The 23,521-nt window shown below is 44.4% G+C and overlaps 1 protein-coding gene and 1 long non-coding RNA gene across 4 annotated transcripts in view; one reads left to right on the forward strand and one right to left on the reverse strand.

The window, feature by feature from the left end:
• The first annotated feature begins 1,284 nt into the window (after positions 1-1,284).
• LOC119461291 (uncharacterized) lies at positions 1,285-6,008 on the forward strand. The gene is made up of 3 exons (XR_005193963.2): positions 1,285-1,579; positions 4,451-4,548; positions 5,130-6,008. It is a non-coding gene; the product is annotated as an uncharacterized LOC119461291 (long non-coding RNA).
• Positions 6,009-7,293: 1,285 nt separating this feature from the next.
• Positions 7,294-23,521, reverse strand: part of LOC119462144 (nose resistant to fluoxetine protein 6-like) — a 121,094-nt gene continuing 104,866 nt past the window's right edge. Inside the window, exons 9-15 of one of the 3 annotated variants that reach the window (XM_049672366.1) lie at positions 21,777-21,942; positions 20,685-20,767; positions 19,056-19,178; positions 16,798-16,918; positions 13,358-13,547; positions 9,518-9,660; positions 7,777-8,415 (exon numbers count right to left, since the gene is read on the reverse strand). In XM_049672366.1, coding sequence (XP_049528323.1) covers positions 8,161-8,415; positions 9,518-9,660; positions 13,358-13,547; positions 16,798-16,918; positions 19,056-19,178; positions 20,685-20,767; positions 21,777-21,942 — 1,081 coding nt within the window. In that variant the 3' untranslated portion in view covers positions 7,777-8,160. Of the gene's footprint in view, positions 8,416-9,517; positions 9,661-13,357; positions 13,548-16,797; positions 16,919-19,055; positions 19,179-20,684; positions 20,768-21,776; positions 21,943-23,521 lie in introns of all 3 variants that reach the window. The other 2 variants (XM_049672368.1, XM_049672367.1) reach the window with 2 other exon arrangements.

Here is a 23,521-nt window from a genome sequence, read left to right on the forward strand (position 1 = left end):
TACCAGCAATGCCAGCTGACGGAGTTCATGCTGCTAGGGTGATGTCTGACACGTAAATCGTTGTCTTGACGTCATTTCGCTAAGCTGTACGTTGTTCTAGTGCAAGATACGAGTATGCTGACGTCAAGGACAGGGAGAGTATAAATGCGCTTGATATGTGGGATTGAACTCTTATTATAACCGATAGAATATGAGGTTTTAAGAAAGCAATGCTGGCCGAGTTTGATGCTCAGAATGAAGAGCTCATCAGCAGATAACCGGACAGTAAGAAAGCCGTCGTAAGACAATTTGGCAAATACGGTCAAGGTGGTGGCGATCATGTTGTCCTTCAGGCGGAGTTAGCCTGCCGGAAGACTCAGCCTGAAATTTGTACTCCTGATCGCCGCTCTCTGTGTCACGAATTTGTGTCACCATGTGGCGATCAATTCAAACTCTGTCATGAATGTAAGTAGAATGTGCAGCACTTCCTTGCACGCCATCCGTGAAACTTCTGGGAACATCAACTGTGTCACGCGTTCGTGAGGATTTCCTCTTCTTACCATCCTGTACAGGAGCCCTTTCCTTTGAGAACAGAAGCGATTGCAGCACTGATGCAGTGAGAGACGCTGCTCCCCTGCGACTTGCACCAGGTCACTTGTTTTTCAAGCATGCCCGCGTCACCGCTTACGACATAATCAAAACGGTCTTCGTCATCGAACGACTGGACGTCATGTTGACAATATGCTTGCCCGGGCGTTACGTCTTCGGCATATTGTTAAAAGCTTATAGTGCGCCACCCTAATGTCCACTTCCGGTTCTTCCCTTTCCTTTCACGAATGAACATGACAGAGAAACAACGTAAATAAGTCGCCGAGAAAATAGCACACGCGGGAGTTCCTCTTTGATTACATTCTGCCGGACGAAAATACGCGTACGACTGCGCATTGGCACACCCATCGGCTTGCTGGGGCTGTTTCCTGCCGGTGAGTGGTGGCTCGATCAGTTCTCACGCTGAAACGTTGAGCGACGGCGCTCCGATCTCTATTTTCGGGTCAACGCTGTTTGGCGCTGTGGTCACGCGACAAGTGCAACGGAAGTGAGAGTCGCCAAAGCGCGCGCTCTCTCTCTCTCCCTCTCTTTCTATTTCGCTTGCCACCCCGGTCCTGGCCGCGATCTGGCACGTGGGGCCGCTACGTCCGTCTCCGGGTGGGAAGCCCTTCTGCCCAGAACTTCGGTGTCGAGGCCGCTCAACGCTGCGACGCGCGTCGGCGGCTGAGAGTGAAGCGGAGAATGGGAGAGGGAATATGTATCGTCCCCACCACCCACCCAATCTGTGGCACATAGTTCCCCCAGTCGAAACGAATCATTGATCCCAGAAAGTAACGTGTTTGTACTGCTGCGCCCTGTTTTGGCGCCACCGCTACCAGGTGACGCGGCAGGATTTCCCCCCGACGGTTAGCGGCAACCAGGCCGAGCGTGCTACAAAAGCTTTAAGGCTGGCTGCTCGCCGTACTCTGAGGCATTTGCTGCCATCCAGAAGCCTGAAGCACGAGTGTGAAGCGCGAAGCCCACTGCTGCATACTCCCTGCACTCACTTCACGTAAGTAGCTGAATGAATTCTGGCGTTTTGAGCGCCAAAACCACGATTCGATTATGAGGGACGCCGTAGTGGGGGAGTCCGGATTAATTTTGACCATCAGGGGATCTTTAACGTGCCCCAATGCACGCCCCCGACACTGGGCGTTTTTTCATTTCATCTCATCGAAATGCGGACCGCCACGGCCAGGCTTTGATCCCGCGACCATAGCAACACCATAGCGCAACACCATAGCCTCTAAGCCACCGCGGCGGGTACGTAAGTAGCTCCTATAATTGACATGTGCCCAGAAAAACCGCAACCGGCGTCCATGGTTTGCGCATAATGTCTGTGCCACAAGATATTTATGCCTTTTTCTTCAGTAAAATGTGGCCCAAAAGGTATACGACCTGCTTTCACTTTGTTGTGTTCCGTTCCGTTATTATTTTGTCACGTCGATAATTATTTTGTTAGAACAGGTGCCTTTTAAAAGTGAACTATCAGTGAACCTATTTGTGGATGTAATGTTGCCAGCTAGCAGCAATTCATGATGATATTGTAATCATCGTAGCCTCAACGCACGGACTACCAGTAATAAGTGAACTTGATGCTGATTGAAAGGAGCTGAAGGCATTCGGATATCATGCGATATGAAGCCAGTCCGTTGATGTGCTCTAAAATTGTTAGTAGGAACTGTGGCTGTGCAAAAGGTGCACTAACATATAGCTCGATACTTCTGAACTAAAGATGGTGATACTATATGCAGGTAATTAAAGCCCAAAAGGCTCGCATTGTGGTAAAATCGTGCGTGGCTCCACCCATTGAGTGGCGTAGCTCACTTCTGATGTAGATGAAACCAAGCTAATATGTTCACATATGAAGTAAAAAAAATAATGTAAACTGCATGAGAGCTCATCTGCGCAGCAATTGAGCACTATACGAGCTGTATTTTTTTAGCTAGAATACATATTTTCTCAAATCGCATTTGACCAACAGCGCTGTTCCACCCTTTCATTTGAATTTCTGAAAAAGGCGAAAGTAACCTGCGTGAGAAATCGCAATGTTCGAATAAACAATTAGAAAGATTCACTTATTGCCTTTTAGTTATCAATTTTAAGCACATGTTGCAACTGCGATATTGAACCAATTAGTAGTTATGTCACGTCTTCTTAGCACCACGATTCGAGTTATTATGTGCTGTTAAAGACATTGTCGTTTCAGTTTAGTTTTCCAGAAGCATCCTTATAGCCTTTATGGAATATCTTAATTGGAACGCTAACACATCCTTTTGAACCTTTTCCGGACGAACATCTCGAGATTGGTGCAAATATTAAAATTTCTTCTGAACAGACAAGACTCAGTCTGCCACTCGGCTTCAGTTTTGTAACTCTAAAGTGAATAATGAAACAGTTATGGATATTTTCGATTAGCTACCTGGACATTGCAATTGGTGGTGCAAGGAATGTCTGTCTCTTCAGGTAATTGAACTGAAAAGGCCGAATGATGCTTTTAAGCAGTTCTTGAGAGATATGGTACCTAATGTACTCGAGGCAGTGATATCTCATATGTTCCAAAGTTTCGAAACAATGATAAACTTCAAGTATTGCACTACTACTTAACAAGTATACTTAATCAGTATAAGCCGGCAAGAATTTCACGTTCAAAGATCTAGCCTTGTACTTTGTAAACATAGTAGCAGTATTGTTGTTTATCAACTAGGATCTATTTGCTGTACTATTTCGCACTGGAACTTTTAGCTTACTTTCTTGTTTTCCTTGAATTTTTATCGAGTATTGAAAGCTTGTAATATTATACTAATATTTTAGATAATGAGATGTTCACTGTATAGATACAGCCAAAATGCCAAAATGCCAATTACAGCCAAAATGCCGGATGCGAGGGCACTTAGACGCCAAGATTGTGCCTTTGTACGACTACACATTGCAGACCTACGATAGTGCTGCGTTTTGTTCCTTTGGAGGCTGGGACAGGACAGGGTTTCTTATAAACGAAATGCGAAGTATTGAATTCTGTGCTCTTATTGGGATTTGCAAATGTTTAACCAAACACCGAAGTATCAAGTAGTAGTATAGTCGTAGTCAATATATATATATATATATATATATATATATATATATATATATTAGTAAAACGGCAGTGAGGAATTGCAACAGTCTTACGTTTCGGCGGATTGCTGAACCGTGTCATGACCACAGAGAAGATGCAGGTGGCAGTATGAATGGAGATGAAAGTTACAATTTGGGTCATCAGCGAAGACAAAGTAGGCGAGAGAGTGATTGATTACGCGGAAATTATCACCGGATTTTGATACAAATTAATAAGCCATCCATCCAAGCGAACAAGTGAACAAGGCTACTGAGTTGATGTGCCTCGAGAAAAAAAAATTCCAACCGTCAACTGCGTCAACTCGGTTATACAGGCAAACTTTATTCGATTTAATTAACTGCAGTGTTGGTAATACCCAACACGCCCACTGTACGAACAGACAAAAAAAAAGGAAATCCAATTCAATCACTATTTTGAGAGTCATGCACGCAGTTCAAAATAAGTTCACTCGCGATAAGTTCTTAATGTTAAATAAAGTTCGCGGAAGCAAGAATGCTAACTGGGAGATTATGGGTACGCGATGGCCTTCGTTCCTTTCACCGCTGTTCGTCGCATTTTCCCCTAAAGCTGAGGTCGCGACCATATCCCTCGTTTGTGCGCGCCGTTGCAGTCTGTCATGCCCACGTCTGCTGGTCTGTTTCGTCGGTTCTTGCAACATCCCAATAACCACATCTTGATAATATTTGGAACCACAACAAGCACGCCCGGTGTCGAACTCCAAGAAGAGACGAATAAGCAATTTTCTGTGTTTTTAAATATATATTTCAGAATGAAGACAGCCTTGCTAGTTTTCTGCCTTGGGGTCTTTGCCTTCGCTACTTTGGCGGACATGACAGCAGCCTACAAAGTGACCCATTTCGATATAGGTAAGTTGAAGTCAGGAAATCTCAGAGGCTAAAAGATTTTGGGCACGTAGGTATGGCCCGGGTGCTTAGTGTTTCTTCTATGTTTTCGTCAGCCTACGATAGACGGTGCATCTTGTCATTTTTTTTAGCGAGACCTAAAGAGTTGAATACCCACATTTAACGTTAATTAATGAATAATGATAATGATACTTTCTCATTGTATACATGGTATACCTTTTACAGAAGCTGTTTCCAGGCAGGGTAGCTTGATCGACGTTACACTGGCTAACCTTCATGTCTTTCCCTACCGCCTTCCTCTTTTTTTTTTAGTATAGACGTCATACTGTGTAACTATTATATGTGTACAATATCTTCACGCAGGCAGTTTATGGATGCATTGAATTTACGAATTTTTACGCAGAAGTATAAAAATTATCTCCTCATAAGGCCTGGTTAGATAGTTTAATCTTATCTATTGTGGTTTGTAGAGCTGCTTGGTGCAGTAAGAAAAACAACTTCACAGTGTAACGACACATAAGCAAGCTGCGTGTACAGATTCGTAGGGAGCTGTGAATTGAATGAAAACATTCGCATTTTTGTAGGTCTTGGATGTCCAAAGTCCTTGCTGACTTGTTCACAAGCATGCCGAAGCACTTATGGTCATCAAGGTGGATATTGCAATGGGCCGTTCAACATCGTCTGCACCTGTACCTGACCGGGCTTCAAAAGATTTTGTTACGTTGCCTCACCATTCGTGTTCACATTTTCCTGCTAGCAGCCCAAGATGCCCGAGTGAAAATTTTCGCTCATCATGCTAACAGATTGTGCCTGATGTAATGAAGCGTGTACCTCGACGCAGTGTACCATTACAAATACGCACTTCCTTCTCTGTTACATCGTTGGTATTTTTCTATAAGTTATATTATCTCCCCATTCACTTTCTTCTGAATAAAAGTTTATTGTTGCAAGTTAGTTTTATCGTCTGAAAGATTTTTGAGTCGAGCTCTTGTTATGCTTGTGTGATATACGAGCACATTCGTGAAAATTGTTTCGTTTATCGGACTGCATAGATACATTTTTACTAGCTATGTTTTTATTATCTAATGCGACGTACTCTTTTGTAGCTTCGTTGTATACATTTATTTTCTTTGGAGAGCTTTGTTTTCATACCCAGATATTTGGGATATATGCTATATAAAATATAGCTTGCTCATTGTCTCAGTAAGAAATAGCAACCAGTGAAAACGCCTGTAATTCGTTGAATAAACCGAGTATGTTTCATTGAACAACGCGAATGAAACAATCAGCAGTACTTGAATTATTCGTGAGTGCACTGTGTAACTTTACCTCGCACTTGAATATTCAAATGAGTGAGCTAGATTTTACGTATATATTTACAAATGCCGTAGAGACAATCTCAACGTTACTTTTAAACACTACGTGAAATCATAGAGATGGAATATTCGTTATAAAAGCACTAGCTAGCCATCGCTGGCATACGAGGTCTGTTAGAAAGGTATCCGACCTTTGGCCGAAAAAAAAAGAACTGGCATAACTGGAGCGTTGGAAACCTAATCACCCTCAAAGTAGTCTCCTTGGGACTCCACAGCAGTGCTGCCATTGTTGGAAGCATTCCGAGAAGGCCTCTTTCGGAATGGAGTTTAGCTCAGCTGTAGTTGCAGCCATAATGTCCTCTCTTGTGTGAAATCGCGCTCCTTTTCAATGGCCTCTTGATTTTGGGAAACAGCCAGAAGTCGCAGGGGGCCATATCAGGAGAGTAAGGAGCCTGTTGAACTACAGGAGTCCGGCTTTTCGCCAAAAAAGTCTGAATCAAGTGCGAGGAATGTGCAGGAGATTGTCGTGATGGATGCGCCAATTTCCTGTTGACCTCTTCATGACCAAATCTTCGGTCATAATGGAATGTGCAGAAAAAGTGCTGATGCCCACCCCTTCCGCAATTTCTCGGATAGTCACACGACGGTCCCGCATCACCACAGCGTTCACTTCGGCAATGACCTGGTCATTTCGGCAAGTTGATGGCCGACCGAAGCGTGGCTCGCTCTCCACCGATGTACGGCCGTCTTTAAACCGCTTGTACCACTCCTTAATATGTGTGCTACTCACAGCATCGTCACGGAAAGCCGTATGAATCTTCCGAATGGTTTCCACTTGGCTGTCGCCCAGTTTATGGCAAAATTTGATGTAGTATGGCTGCTCCAGTCGCTCCGCCATTTTCCTTGCAATGCAAAAGCTGACGAGAGCACTGCGCACTGCCTCAATCAAACGCTGCGTTCCAGCGACTGACGCTATCGGCAGTGGGAAAAAATTCGCGCATGCGCACGAAGGTTCAACGTCGGCTGGGGCAAGCGCGCTTGTTTCATATCCATCAGCTGTTCACAAAAAAAAAAAAAATGTCGGATATTTTTCTAACAGACCTCGTATATGCTATTATTTCACTTTGCCCTCCAGACATAAGAATAGAGGAGTCTTCTGAAGATTGGCGTGTTTCTTTGAATGTAAAAGTGTGCATGCAGACCACAGTGAGAAGGGTTGGGCAGGATAGATTGACCGTTTCCTAACTGCTTACTTTTGGGAAAGATTTGCCGAATTTCAATGATTCTCATTCTGTTAGATCAATTACAGCGAAGATACTTTTGAAGAATCAAATGCGATAGTGTAATACCCCCACCCCTTCGCCCCATAATGTCGTAACAAACCAAAAAGGCTTCCGTGTAATCTGGACAGTGCATTAATATGGTAACGCCATTCAAACTATTGCTGGCATTTATAAATCGTGATGGTTCAATTTGTTGTACATTGGATTTTTTTGGGGGCGCTTGAAAAAATGAAAAGTTCTTTAGCGCACTCCCCACAATAACAAAACAAGCAATAAAAAACTTGTGCTATCGCAGTCGTTTTATACTCCACTTGAAAACGCAAAATAGTTGGTTCGATCGCAGGTCGGATATCTTTTACGTCACGTTCTGCCCCGCTGGGAGCAAAGCGCAAAGAACGAACGAGCAAGATCGGTCAATTTCTTTGTTTCATAACTACCGCTCGCGGAAACATCAGGCCACGAGTACCTCACGTGATAGAGAAATAGGGCCTGCAGAGCAGTGTAGCTAAGTGCGAAGATTTGTATCAACAATGTCCTAGATCTTGAAGAGACCTTGACACTTCTGAAACCTTAAAATATTTATGATCCAGGTTGAGATTTGATTTACTTATTAACAAAAAGTCGCTTCAGCTTGATGTTAGCTCTTCCTGCACACAAAGGATGTACTAGTGTGCTTGAAGACCTGCCCGAACTCTAGAAAGAGCTAGTGGCATTGAAAGTGAGAAGAATTATCCTAGTGAAGGCAGAGAGGTCGGTATACGCTATCATTCTCTAGTTAACTGCTCTACGCACGGATAGGAGATGAGGAGACAAATACAATTAACGGCTCGAAGGAGCCTTGAACTCTCGTCAGAAGCTCGTCTTAACAGAGATCATCTACAGCTCTAAAGATTTTCTGTTCGAGGTGCACCCAAGTATTCACGACACACGACACATTTATAAACACAGCGCCGGTACCTTAATATTTATTTACAATAACGCGGTTGTATTTGTGGTGGTTTCAAATAGTGTGGTCGTCACAACCGATACACAATGCCGATGGAGCCGGAACCAACGGCTGGAGAGCGAGCCGCTTTGTTCTGAAAACACATTTGCAATTTCCTGTCTCCCATTCGGTTGCCATTCAGGTCTGCGCTCTTGCACTCGCTCTGTTTGCGCTTGCGGCGCACAAAGAGCAACGCTTCCAAGTTGGCAGTGGGACCTTCGCAAGCGATGAACATGAGGTAACTCAGGACGTAGCTCCAGATGATCGCAGCGAAACACGACGACACCTGAAGGTAGGGAAAAATAACAAGCAGGCGATATTAATGCTGGTGTTCCATGGTGTTCAATGCCAGGTGTTCCATGGGTGCCCCTTAGGTGTCTTTATGAAATTTATTTATATCTAACCACAGTGTGTGACTTGACTGCGCTTTTTTTAGATCAATTAGGCGGAGCATAAATTCATTGGGTTTAACGTTCCAGAAGGAAATCTGCATTGGGAAAGACGTCGTATAGGAGAAAGCTGTGGAATAAGTTTGACGAGCTGTGCGGCGCAGCTTATATAGCCATGAGTACACGAGTGTTCGCCGACAACCCAAGCGGTTGTGTGACAAGCGGTGACCACCGAAGCACAATGCCACATCCATTTAGGCGCGTAGGCGGGTAGTATATTTTGGCACACAACACACTGGACAATTACATAATTACACTTTTTGCTACAAAACGTTAACAAAAGACGAACAGTGTTGAGAGTTCAATGCTTGATGCAAGAGAACCCACTTTGTGGTTATTATATATGGAATGTATCTGAAAATTTATGTTTTGTGCAAGAGTAGAATGTCTTTATCGGACCGCCACTTCACGTATGTGAAAAACTGAATCTAAGTCTGTCTTCATTATCATCTGTCATGCATTTCGTTATACTTGGTTAGCATATCATGATAATATGCTACAAGTCTGCAATTAAACACTTGGGCATCTTTGCTGCCATATCACTTGATAACGCATATTACCTCTCTGCTGTTCAATTTTCGAGTAAAGGCTAAGCGGCTGCGGAACGACAATGTGCAGTGGGTATACGTTGGACTCGCGTATTGCTTAGTTATCGACTGGATCAATCGACGTCTAACCGATGGTGACCGTTTGGCATCGGGTCGAGTCCGCTTGTCGGACAGAAAACCGATCTTCGGGTTCACGTACACGCTATAGCGTGTGGGTTCGAAGGGAGCCTCAAGTTGAGTTGGGTCAAACCACCTGCAAGTCGTGGGCTCACTCGCCCAACTCGCAAGATGCTTGTGAGTGTGGTCGAACCGAGCCGGGTCATTTCGACTTCCGATTCGACCCGCTGAAGTCGAGTTCATGTGAACGAGCTTATCGACACGCGTCACTCACCAGCGTGTAGTGCGAGAAGAAGGTTCGCTCCCTGGCGATGAAGTAAGATAGCGTCTGGATGGGAACGTGCAGCAGGTACGCACCGAACGAGAGCCGGCTCAGCGGTAGCAGACCTTCCCATGACAGAAAGCGGCTTAGCGGGCCTGGACATTTCAGAGAATGGTGACAAAATGAAATAGTTTAGTTTGTAGCAACTCTCTTAAGACACATTCCGACTGCTCGTTTCCTAGCACTGCTGCAAACCTTTCAAAGGGAGTTTATAACGAAACAACTAAGTGTCATTGCGACAATAATCAAGCTCGCATAGTGTCAACAAAGCCGAAATTACCGCACCAGAGTTCTTTGTGTGTGTAATACAACTTCGTTCTTGTTTTACTACCACTGTCAGAGCACTTGTCATAGCAGCTCTGAAACGACTAGGCCAATGCGCTCGCGTTAAAATTGCGTTAAAATTTCGGGGCGGTATTTACAAAGCTATGGATACGCTAAACAGGTTGAAGAAACCAGGCCGCGCAGCCAATGACAAACAGTATTATTCCGTCATTATTCGTTTTATCATTCGTTTCGTCGTACGCACTCATTGTTCACCTTACGCACGTGAATATTAGTAATGTTTTATAGCTCTGTAGTGCATCTACATTGCCTATAATGAAACAAGGTTAGCACCAATCAAGGTAGCTAACCAAGTGCCAGTGGATAAGGATCCTGTTCACGGAACGTGTCTTAACGTAAGCGCGCTTCACCATTGTTTGGTGCTGGAACACTCAGGCAATCGGACAGAGAGGAGAGAGAGAGAGCGCTACAAGCTTTATTGATATGCTGGATATCTTAGTCTGGCTGATCGGCTGCGGCTGACGGGGCGAGACCACGAGAGGCTGTGGCTGCGAGTTAATGGCGCTTATACGTATACGTAGAAGTTATACGTAGAGGCATAGGACAAGGCAAGATGTGTGCACTGAAAGATAAGCATGGTAATATCATCAGCAATTTCGATGACATAGTAAAAGCAGCAGAAGAATTCTATACTGACCTGTACAGTAGCCAAAACAGCCAAGCTTCTTCCATTCGAAATAGTGATGAACCGGATACAGAAGCTCCTTCTATAACTAGCGATGAAGTTAGAAGGGCCTTGAAAGATATGACCAGGGGAAAAGCGCCTGGAGAAGATGGAATAACAGTAGATTTAATCAAAGATGGAGGAGATATCATGCTTGAAAAGCTTGCGGCCCTTTATACGCAATGCCTCACCACTTCAAGTGTACCAGAGAGCTGGAAGAACGCCAACATTATACTTATCCATAAGAAGGGAGACGTTAAAGAATTGAAGAATTACAGACCCATTAGCTTGCTTTCTGTATTGTATAAAATATTCACCAAGATAATTTCCAATAGAATCAGGACAACACTTGACTTCAGTCAACCAAGAGAACAGGCTGGCTTCAGGAAGGGGTATTCTACGATGGACCATATCCATGCCATCAATCAGGTAATCGAGAAATCTGCGGAGTACAATCAACCTCTCTATATGGCTTTCATAGATTATGAAAAGGCATTCGATTCAGTAGAGATATCAGCAGTCATAGAGGCATTGCGTAATCAAGGAGTGGAGGAGGCATACGTGAATATCTTGGCAAATATCTACAAGGATTCCACAGCTACCTTGGTTCTCCACAAGAAAAGTAGAAAGATACCTATCAAGAAAGGGGTCAGGCAAGGAGACACAATCTCTCCAATGCTATTCACTGCATGCTTAGAAGAAGTATTCAAGCTCTTAGACTGGGAAGGATTAGGAGTGAGGATCGATGGCGAATATCTCAGCAACCTTCGGTTTGCAGATGACATTGTCCTATTGAGCAACAATGGAGAGGAATTACAACAAATGATTGAGGACCTTCATCGAGAAAGTGCAAGAATTGGGTTGAAGATGAATATGCAGAAGACAAAGATAATGTTCAATAGCCTGGCAAGGGAACAAGAATTCAGGATCGCCCGTCAGCCTCTAGAATCTGTAAAGGAATATGTTTATCTAGGTCAATTACTCACAGGGGACCCTGATCATGAGAAAGAAATTTACAGAAGAATAAAATTGGGTTGGAGTGCATACGGCAGGCATTGCCAAATCCTGACTGGGAGCTTACCACTGTCGTTGAAAAGAAAAGTGTACAATCATTGCATTCTACCGGTGCTAACATACGGGGCAGAAACTTGGAGGTTAACAAAGAAGCTCGAGAACAAGTTAAGGACCGCACAAAGAGCAATGGAACGAAAAATCTTAGGAGTAACGTTAAGAGACAGGAAGAGAGCGGTGTGGATCAGAGAACAAACGGGGGTAGACGATATTCTAGTTGTCATTAAGCGGAAGAAATGGAGCTGGGCAGGCCATGTAATACGTAGGATGGATAACCGGTGGACCATTAGGGTTACAGAATGGATACCAAGAGAAGGGAAAGCGCAGTCGAGGACGGCAGAAAGTCAGGTGGGATGATGAGGTTAGGAAATTCGCAGGCGCAAATTGGGAAATACGCTAGCGCAGACAGTGGTAATTGAGATCGCAGGGAGAGGCCGTCGTCCTGCAGTGGACAAAATATAGGCATGAAGATACGTGAAGTTTTATGAAAAGCGGCTCAAGGTGGCTGCATCACTGCAAGATTTTCCCGCAATACCTTGCTGCAGATAGAGCGAAGGACAACGTCTATCAACGCCGCTGTATACTGTACTTATAGAAACAAAATTGGTAGCCCCTTCCCTGTCGAGGAAATGGGGGTACGCGAAGCTTGTCGTGTGTTTCTTCGGTGTTACTCCGAACGAATTACACTGACGAATACCACGTTGTGCTCGAATCACAACCGATCATACGCATTGCCACTGGCTGCGAAGTTCCGGTTGAGAAAATCGCGTTGAAAACTGGCCGTCGCACCGGGGAAGTTGGAGCTAGCGTTGCCAAGGCGTGCACCACCGTTGTCGGAGGGCAAGACAACGCTGACGTTTGGCTTCAACATCGCGCTCCCGCAACTCGGGGTCGGCGGCTCTTCGCTGACGTTTTGCCTGGGCTTAGCCCTCACACTAGAATCGGCCCGCCAACGACGAGCCCTTTCCCGAGCGCGTTCATTCTGGATGGATGTCCATAGAATTGTTTCAAAATTAAATCTGTCCGTCACGTAAGACAATGAATGGCTCACACCCCATTAAGCAATGGCTCATACCCCCGTAAACGCGGCCTCCCCATTATGACGACACAAGAGAAGTTAAATTCTACGCTGGAATGATGAGCGGCAACGCAGCCAGCTGTAGAAGCAGACGACGACAACGAACGCGGGAGCAGTGGCACGAGCGCGTGCCGAGCACGAGCACGAGCGCAAACCGAGAGGCGCCAACAAGCCAGCTGCGGAAGAAGACGGCGACGCTCGAGCCAGTGCTGCTGGTGATGATAATTTTGTGCGCACATGGACACCACCAAAATCTGTGAGTTATAACAAGCTTCGCTTGAAAAGTACTGACATTCCACTCATTGTTAGAATTCGTGTGAATGCGAAGCATTTGCTGCACAATGCATGTTATCAAACGTTCTCACGTTCGGTTTTTGTGTACTTTAATTCCGCTGTTAGGACTCGCTTAGAGGCCACGGCCATAAGCAGACTTCCGCCCACTCAACAAGCATCTATTTTATAGAGAATGATTGTGACGTCAACATCCCGAACGCATTGTGTACTAGTAAAACACGTAACGACATCGCGAGTACAACGATGCCGCGGAACAAAATCCGAGAAGCCAGTGAAATAATGCGTTTAACTAACAAGGAAACGATTAAGTGGTAAATAAAGGGACCATGGTGTCGCTGACCTGCCCTGCTGGTCGCGCAGGCGAACATGAACCAAGCGACGCACACGGACCACAGTATCCGGTCAGTGAAGGCGTGCGCCATGCGCGTTGGCTCACTGGCTCGGCCGTCGCTGCGGTACCACAGGTGCCTCACGAAAAGGCAGAAGAGGCCGCAGAATAACGCTGCACACCAGCAAGCAGCCTGGAACACCTGTTGGTTAACAATAACTCACTGATAATCTTTCATTACAACAGTTTACTGCTTCACAATACTGTCGGGCTATTTGGTTCATGATCAATAACTTGCAGTGCACAACGGGCAAAAGAGACACACATGTATACATATACAGACCTCGAAGGTGAACATTCAACTCGGATCAGTCTGGTTGGGGAATTATGCAAATTAAACATTCACGAACCAAGAATATTTATTAGAATTAACCCAATGTTTCGGCAGAGTGGCAGAGCAGAACAATGTTTCAAAGCAGGATGTTTTAGTTCTGGAGACTGATAGAAACCTGCAGAAGCGTCTCTACCTCGAGTAGTGATATATGCAGGCCCCACCAGGGCTAGAAACCGATCATTGGAAGCTTAGCACCACACCTACATGCGGGGCCTAAGCAAGGTCGATCACCTCCCGATAGAATCACCGCAAGAGCGGCCAGCTATAAAAAATCACGCCCCTTCCCCTCCGTGAAGATGGCCGAACAGCGAAGCTGCCTCCCGGCGCTGCCTATGCGTTCCCGCGTCTCTGGCGAGCCCTCCGGGATCGGCCTCCGGCGCTGGTGTTTAAACTCGGCATCTCTCGCGCGCAGCTCGGGGTCGGCCCTACGACGAAGAGCCCGTTCACGAGCCGACACTCGCTGACGCTCGTGGTAGGCAGCTTCTTCCTCAGGAGTACGCACTACTCGTGGTCTTCTGATAGTAGTAGCTGGGATGGAATGTGCAGAACCACTAATCTAAAGCTCCATATATACAACCAACGCTAACGCGAACTCGTCTCACACCCCACTCCTCCGCTGACCTACTTTTTTCCTACGCTGCAAATGGTCGGCGCGCCTCACGCTTTACCCCTACAACGCGAGTATTGGACGGCGCGACCTAATTCAACCCCCTCTCCCCTTTCTCTTTTCATCTGCACCCTCTCACAGCATTCTCATAGGGGGAAAGGGGCCCCTCCAACCCCTTTCCCCCTGTTGAGTTTCTTTTCCTCTCCTCTCCCGCTACGTCATGTGGCCCCTTTTTAGCGAAGTCCGACAACGACAGCACATGGTCCGCATAAACAGCTTCGCTGAAAGAAAGCTGCCACACCTTCCCGAAACCACCCCTGATGAAGGAGTCCGAATGACTTCAAAATGTTGGGCTAATTCTGAAAAACCTTCTCTGTTCTTGATTGCTTGATTTGTCTGATTTTTATATACAGCGCCCTAAGTACGTGTGTCTATTTTTTGCCCCGTTGTCATGCGCTGCAAGTTCTTCATTGACTGCTTCTCTTTTAGCAGGAATAAACAGGTCGTGATGGTGTGTGTATGGTAATTACGAAAGTATACATGACTCAGTGGGTGCACTGCATGGTTAGTTTTGTTAATATGGTGACACAGGGGAAGTGTACGTTGAACACGTGCACATTAGGAGGAGTGTGCGATCAGGAAGTGTCTGAAAGTGCGCATAAGCGTATACAATAAATGTTGCAACGTGTTTTCACGAGGGGTATATTCGGACTTAAGTGTTCGAATCGAGCAGGGTCGGAATTAGACAAGTTCGTTTTCATGTCGTATAATAGAACGCCTAGGCTTCGAATAACAGCGCTTATATCTCGGAGATTATCGAGGTTAGTAAGGAGTGGTGAAATGGCGTCATTCGATCGTCCACAGGAAGGGTGCCCTTACACACATGCATAAGGAGAGTTAAAAAGTACAGGTCTTAAGGATGACGAACGCATTGGCAGAGGTACCTGAAACATTATATGCTTACGTCGATTGCCGCAACTTTTTTCTTTTTTTTTACGAAATAAGATAACTTAGTGTTACAAAGAAATTCTTTTTGAATTTTACTAAGTCGCTTGGCTAGCTATTAATCTATACAACGGCTATGCAAGTTAGCGAATTAAACACTTTACGGTGCTGCCTTTTCATAGCACATTAAGGTTTCTGTGTTACTCTCGTAAAAGTGTAGCGGAGTGCACATAGCAATGCCTTCCTTCGATTGCCGGCAAGCTGGGCATTTTTATATGATGCCCCTCTTTTTGGAAGTCTCTTCCACCCCCCACTGCCCCATTATTCATTCATTTCTTCCTCAGCTTCTCGACTGTGAAATTTTCTTGAAAATTGTATTTCCACCTTTTCTCCGGCCGAACTTTTTTTCCTTTTTGCCACTGGAATATGATCACTGAATTGCTTCTAAATACGCCGGTTATCATTAAGTGGCTAAATCACCTCAGATTTCATGCTGGATGTTGCCACAGCTTTGAGCGTTCCTCAAGCTTTTTCAAAACCATGTCTTTTATACTCTTCTCATTTTATTTCAGCCTTACCGAACTATGTCTCTCGTCCTATTTTCATTTCAGCCAATTTCATTTTCCTTAACTTTAGACTGCTTCGTTGGAATTGCTTCACTTCTTCGAATTGATTACATTCGTTATTGCTGATTTTGCCGCTCTCTCTAAAACTTGTCCTATCAGCCCGGCTTACATTAAACCGTCGAATAAAACTTCCCACGCTGGCGGAGTGAAACAGTTCTATGCAAGTTCGTTTTCATTTGCTTTTCACAAGTTATTACACTTTCACCATTCAGAAAGAACAGGAAGACGCTTAAATGTGCGTTCACCTTGTGGCTAAAGTTGGACTTAATGTCTTTCAAGATAGAGACAGAGAGATAGAGGAAAGACGGAGAGGTTAAGCAGAAGATATATCCGGTTGGTTACCCTGTACTAAGGAAGGGAAAAAAGATGCGCGAAATATGAGAGAAAATAAATAAAGAAGACAGAGGGGGTAAGAATGAACAACATAAGACTATCTGGGTGTGAGCGTTGTCACACAATGTGTCAAGGCGCCACATAGTCGCACGTAGTTTCAGTGTCACATACAGACACACGCAATGCCACTCAGTGCAGTGCCGCACTGCCAATATGATGTATACTATAATATATGGGCTGAGGTCATGCTACATACCATAGCGATGATTCGCCTATGGAGTCGCCTGGCCTCAGTGAAGGGCCGTAGACGTGGCGTAGAAATCCAAGAGGGTGCCCATTTTTTGTTCTCTCTTTAGTTCACGCGTGAAACTCTTAAATTGGTTGTAGCAGCCATATATGGCGAAATATGTTTTCGAATGCCGTTTGCCACATTACCAGCCATTGGCTAGGAAGTAGTACCACTGGCTACGTAGTTCCCTGTTACCGATTAATGTGGAGAAAACCACTGATGACCGACTGTACGTGGTGACGCCGATGATATACTTGCCTTCGATAATCTTCTTGTGCCGTACTTTTGCACGGCTAGGAACGTCATACAGCCAGAGAAGAAGCAAACGCCATGATAGAACGGGCGCGTGTAAGACTTATTCATTGTTTCCAAGTATATCCTGCAAGAAACAAAAATACACGACCCTGTCTTTGACTGCCAGGAGGTGCCCCAGGTCAAATCGGCTGGCTGCTACCTTTTCAGCATGTTTACTTTGACTGCCCTAGGCGCTCAACTGGTGTTTTCGTCCGAAAATACTAGCACCTGTAATTCGCGCAACCTGCAATATAAAATGCACACCTTGAAAGCTTTTTGCAAGTATCATACAGCGGTATGACTCAATGTAATAGCCCTGCATGTAATTGCGCTATTGCCAGATTGCTTTTAGTTTGGCGGGATACACTGGCAGCTACATTTGCAACTACAGCGTTCGCAACTAGGAGGATATATTTGCGACTAAGGTAAGTGTTAGTTAAAAATGTATAACTTTGCTTAAATTAGGCGGAAATTCACATATTTAACTAACACTACTCTTGCTCACAATATGCAGTAGAACCTAAAAGTAAAATCGCCAATTTCTCTTTGGCCCTGAAAACATACGTCACTCAGTCAATTGACAGTCAGGTTGTGGTTGCGTGTAATACCTACCCTTCATATTTAGAGATTGCTCTAACATTCGGAAATAATTTTAAGTTCAAAAAAAGTAAGAATAATTTTCGACGCAGGTTGATGCAATATTTAGTGTTCCTTTCGCCCAGATATGCACTGAATGTCGGTAAAATGGCTCATGACTAACTCTCTTACCAGGTTTTCTCCGGAACTCTTGCTCCATCTGTGTAACTGCATTAATCATTCCGTGCTTTTTGTGGTTTTCTTATGCATCATATTTGTTACAGTATGTTATTATCCTCTTTCACGTGTGATCACCGTGTATTTGCTCATTTTTTTTCGCAATACTTTTTGTCGAGCTTGCCCAACAGCTGTTTTATTATGCACGAACGAGGGCGCAGGCCTATTATGAAGGCACGATATACTCGCCTCATTTCGCTCTGTGCACGCTAAGAATACCGTGAGCATGTGTGAATCAGTTGCGTGAAATCAATGATGAGTAATGACATCAGAAGTAGCAAGCCCTACATATAGCAGGGCTGACATCCTCGGCTTTCATTATCCTCTGACTGAAATGATCTGAAATGACCTCACATTTTTTAAAATTTGCACACCATATGATATACGACGTCTATGCACTTTGTGATTTTAATTTAGCCGCTATCATGTGAGCATCGGCTCTTCAGTTTGCATTCCCACTGTCACCGCTTGCGCTGTAACACTGGAGCATACTGGGCATACTTCATGGGCATATAACACGGCATACTTCAGCATACTGAAGCATGACTTCAGCATCCTTCGCTATTTTTTAGTGTAGAGGCTTCTCGGGGACTAACTCTGAGCGCCAGTTCCGTGTTGTTTGTGCGTAAGTTGAATGTTATGGATTCTGCTTATTATGTTGATGCGCAAGTTTGTAAACATGCACATAATAAATCGAAAGCTGTTAACAAGCAACCAGCATTCAAACACCTGCGAACTTTATGCGCAAGTTTGGCTGTCACTTATGTTCGCTAACAGTTGTGTGGGATTCTCTCAATGTGGTGTGGTGACTGCACCAAACAACTAGACTGTGGCTCACGTGATCGTTCCCGTGATGACACTACATCTGTGCATGTGAATCTGTGCATCTGCACATACTAGTGCTATAGTATGTGCAGCGATTGCTGTTATTTTGGTCTTGATGTCTCCCTTTTTTCTGTCATGAGTAGTGTTCGAAACATTGGGATAACCGGCTCTACCTTTCCATTTTGCTTCACTCAACAACAACAACAACAACAACACAACAACAACAACAACAACAACAACAACAACAACAACACAACACAACAACAACAACAACAACAACAACAACAACAACAACAACAACAACAACAACAACAACAACACCAACAACAACAACCAACAACAACAACAACAACAACAACAACAACAACAACAACAACACTTACCGTTAAAGACCAACCAGCACGGTGAATACGATTGGACACTTAGTGTTCGTAAAAAATACCCATCTGATTTGTAGTGCTAGCCTAAGTGTGCAAGTGTGTGTGTAACTGCCTTGTGTGAAGAATATAATCTGCTCTGACACAGCAACCGAAATCTGTCCTTGCTTTCGCGGATCACCGGCGTCATCGGGGTCTGTGACAAACAGCAGAGACCGATTCAATGCAATTAAAAATGGCGGAATAGTAGTGCCGTAAATCTGCCACGCAGAAATGGCGCAGAACACGACGGACAACGCTCCGAATGTCCAGGAGGTTAGCCACTTCCTCCTGCAAAGCGTAGCGCGAATTACAGCAGCCCGGAACAACAACAACAACAACAACAACAACAACAACAACAACAACAACAACAACAACACGACGACGACGACGACGACGACGACGACGACGACGACGACGACACGACGACGACGACAGTAACGACAGCACAACAACAATAACAACAACCACGACGACAACAACGACGACTACGATGACGATGACGACGACAACAACGACGACGACAACAACAGCAACAACAACAACAACAACGACGACGACAACAACAGCAACAACAACAACAACAGCAACGACGACGACGGCAACAACATACGCGTACGTTTAAGCAAGTTTGGCTGTCGCGCATTAAACAGTGCTGCAAAACTTAAATGTAGCGCTATATGCTAAATACAGCTAAGGAAACATGAACGCGCAGGACGAAGTGGCGACTAATAGTTTGTTTATTGTTTTCACAGAAGGACAGGCTTGCAAGCGATCATCACAGACCAACTGTACAATATGCCGATGTGGAAACATGCGTATCAAGATCCCCCGACTCTTTTAATGACTAGTGCGTGCTATTTCACTGGTAAATTTCTGAAATTTCTTTGTTTAATTTGTAGACGTTACTGTAAATAATTCTTGAAAAAGTCTGAATGCATAATCACTCACAAGTCGAGGGCGGGGCACCAGACTTGCCGCTTGATTGCACGATGTGTTTATTGCCCTAGAAGGAACGCGTAAAAGACGCACGTTTCTAGTTTTATTTATTAGCTATTTAGAAAAGAGACAGTAGACGCACGGCGTTCTTATGTCTCTAGATGCTGCCATATTATTCAATTCGTCTTGCTCCACTGACTTTGAGCGTAGTTCCAAGCTAAGTTTGCTCGAAAGCTTTGCCAAACACGACTAAGCGTTCGCAAGCTTCCGGGTGAAGGGGCCAAAGTTTACCTTGACCCCTTTTTCCGGTAATTGATTAAGAGCATTTATTCGTCTCGGAAGCTAACTTTTTCTAGCGGGTGAAAGCAGTGTCGCATGCACTACGTCTCCGGTAAGTTTATATATAGTTACAAGCGAACTTTGTTTTCTGTGGCCTGGTTTCTTTGGCTATACAAACGATGATAAAACGTTCAAAAAAAAAAGTTGTGCCGGACGAATGGGTCCTTATCTGGCTACACACTCTCATTGTATCCGACGGCTCATCTTGTATGATCACCTACAGAATAACTTTGCACGACAGCGTTGCCAGGCATAGCCGCATGATGCCGGCAAAAGAGGTCCCAAAAGAGGTCGAACTAACAAAATATTTTAAACATCCGACAAATCTCATGGTGTCCTATAATAACGTTTAAAAGCGCGCCTAATTGATTCAAACACTTTTTTTCTACCTCGAGCAAAAGCAGTTCCGCAGAAACTGCGGTAACTCGAATGCTTATTTTTAGTTATACTTGAATCTTGTCTCGTGTAACGCGCTTCGCAGCGCACTATTATAAAGCGTTTCGAAAAAGGAAAGCTTACCTTTTCAAAAATTGTATAACTAGGACACTGACAATAAACAGCTGGAAATCCGTCGATATATACCAGAGGTGGGCCAGGATTGGCTGAAATCATAAAGTAAACAGCTGAGGCAAAATGAAGCATTTTTAAAACTTTAGTGAGAGGAAAAAAAATAGAAACAAAAAAACGTACCTGGGTAAAATCCCGATTGAAGCGATGCTCCGGTAAGCACGACACCAGACGTTAGCGCTTCACTGTTAACCTTAATGAGTGACGTTAGCAGGCGCGCGAGCAAATACGCACTAGCACATCAACTTTTGCGGCGGCGTCTACATACACATGCGTCCGTTTACAAGCTGGGCCTGATTATTTACTAAATTCTGGGTTATTACGTGCGAAACCGTGATCTAATTATGACGTCGTGATCTAATTATGACGTCTAATTAGACTCCAGATTCATAATTTCGACCACCTGGGGTTCTTTAACGTGTACCCAATGCAAGGTACACGAGTGCTTTTTTTTTTTGTTACCATTCCGCCTCCATTGATATGCGGCCGCCGCGGTCGGGATCGAACCAGCGACCTTGTGATTAGCAGCGCAATGTCATAGCCACTGAGCTACCATGATGAGTGCGGAGAAAAAATCAAGGGACAGTATGCAGAATTATGTTAACTTTTGTGGTCCATGCTTGAATTATAGCGCTCCAGTTTGAACAGAGTGGTTTTTCTGAACAACCCCCCCCCCCCCCCCTCTAAAAAAAAAAAAGTTTAGTCTTCATTTTTGTAAGGAGAAAAGAATGAAGGAAAGGTGCCAGAAAAGTCTTAACTCATACACACACACAAAAGAAATGTATCCTTTTTTTCATGCAAGAAAGAATGAATGGAAATAAAAAGAGGAACATTTATACCTGCCAGAAAAGCTTTAACTCAATTCAATCTCTCTCTCTTGTACCTGAGAAACCAACACTATAGGAAATGTAATAATACCAGTGCCTTGTTTCGTTTTACGCTTCAGACATATTTTGCGAATTTTGTCGCGTTGCGACGACTAGTTATTTCGGAAAGTAAACGCAGGAGGGGCACACGAACACGACGATGCGTGGGAGCACTTACAATAATGAAGTCTTCTCTCCAGTTTCTGACTAGAAACAGCAAGTCCCACCAGTGGTCTCGAATTTCATCGTAAAATCTGCTGTAAAATTCTTTGGAGTTGGGGCCAGAGGCCACCAGCGGTAGAATGTATATGCACATGATCATGAAGAACGTTGGAACGGTAACCCTGCAAGAAACAACCATAATAAGCATAACGCGACTATGTCCTATCGTCAAAAGGAAGAAAGAGAACAAAAAGGAAAGAAAAGAAACGAGAAAAAGAGCACGCGATGTAAATGTGCTTATGTTTTACTGACTTTCATACCAGAAGGCATTGGTATATTGAATAACAAATAGCTTCATGTATTGTTTCAGTATGTTGTTAAAGTATTCCTACTGAAAGCTTCCGTATGCAATTTCAATGATTCCGTATGCTTTCTGTATAATTCTTACGGAATCTATATGGATTACGTATCGATTAGGTTTATTTATATAAATATCCCGTGGAAGACATATGTATTGGAGAGCATATAGAACGTTTCTGTGCGGAGGGGCTTGTCGTTTAGCTAAAGATTTCTCCCCTTTGCCGGATGTACGACATCCAGAAATCTGTACGAATATTAAACGGATGTTTTTTGGCATATCTGAAACACAATATGCACGCAGCAATTTTCTATGTGCCAGATTGTAAAAATCAATAGTTTTCAACAATTTATTATTTTGCACATCGGAGGTTAGAGATAACTATTTGAAAAGGAATAGGGTGGAACAAAACGATTTCAGGAACCATGACGAGGCTAGTGCACCTTGTAATCTCATTCGCCCGCTACTGTTTCTCTCTTCTTTCTATTTCCATGTTCCCCTTTCCCAGCGTAAGGTAGCCAACCAGGTGCTTTTCTGGTTAATATCGCTGCCTTCATTCGTTACCTTCTGTCTTGCCGATTTAAATTTGGGTACTCTGTAGGTGAATAATTATGTAGGTGTAGGGAGAAATTATTGTAGGTGATTAACGCGGACGACTTTTAAAAACCTTGTTGACAAATATCTTTTGCTTCATGTGACATGGTGATTAACGAATCAGTGGCTGATTATGGATACGAACCTTGCAACGTCGGTGCATTATTTGTCATAGGTGCGCGTGCATGGAGTGTTCCTTCCGGTCAGTGCTAGAGTGCACGGGTAGGTTAAAATGAGGGGCCAGGGCTGGGGGCATCGGCGGGGTTTGAGAAGTTGACGCTGAGAAAGACTGCGGTACTTTTTATACACATGGGGGAGGCAGGAGGGGGGCCGTTGCTGAGCCATTGCGAACGCCGGGGAGCCGGGGCTTCCGCGCGACGCCATGAAAGGACACAATCGAGTCAACACTGCCGCTGCCCCTGAGCGCCTTGGGCCATTTATGCAGCCCTGAACCACAAAAGGCATTTTCTGGCTGTTTCCCGCGAGCCAGCCACGCAACACGCCACCAAACACCGTGCATGCATTGACCAAAAACGAAACTACGAAACTATCACGAGTATCGACATGCCATTTTTTCTTATTTATTTAATTTTGTGCTATTTCTTCCTCGCTTGAATTTAAGGAGTACGGGGGGAGCGGTTTATTCTGGGGGAGGGGGAGGGGGCTTGCTGCATTGTTAATGTCCATAGTTATCTCCACAAAATGTAGCCAAATGCATAATAAGAGGATTGTGATTTCTAATTTAAGGATGTAAGGATTCAATTACATTTGGTGCTAGTCTCCAACTCGACAAAGCGTCGAGATTCCTA

The sequence above is a fragment of the Dermacentor silvarum genome, chromosome 8, assembly GCF_013339745.2.
Source record: "Dermacentor silvarum isolate Dsil-2018 chromosome 8, BIME_Dsil_1.4, whole genome shotgun sequence".
Taxonomy (NCBI): domain Eukaryota; kingdom Metazoa; phylum Arthropoda; class Arachnida; order Ixodida; family Ixodidae; genus Dermacentor; species Dermacentor silvarum.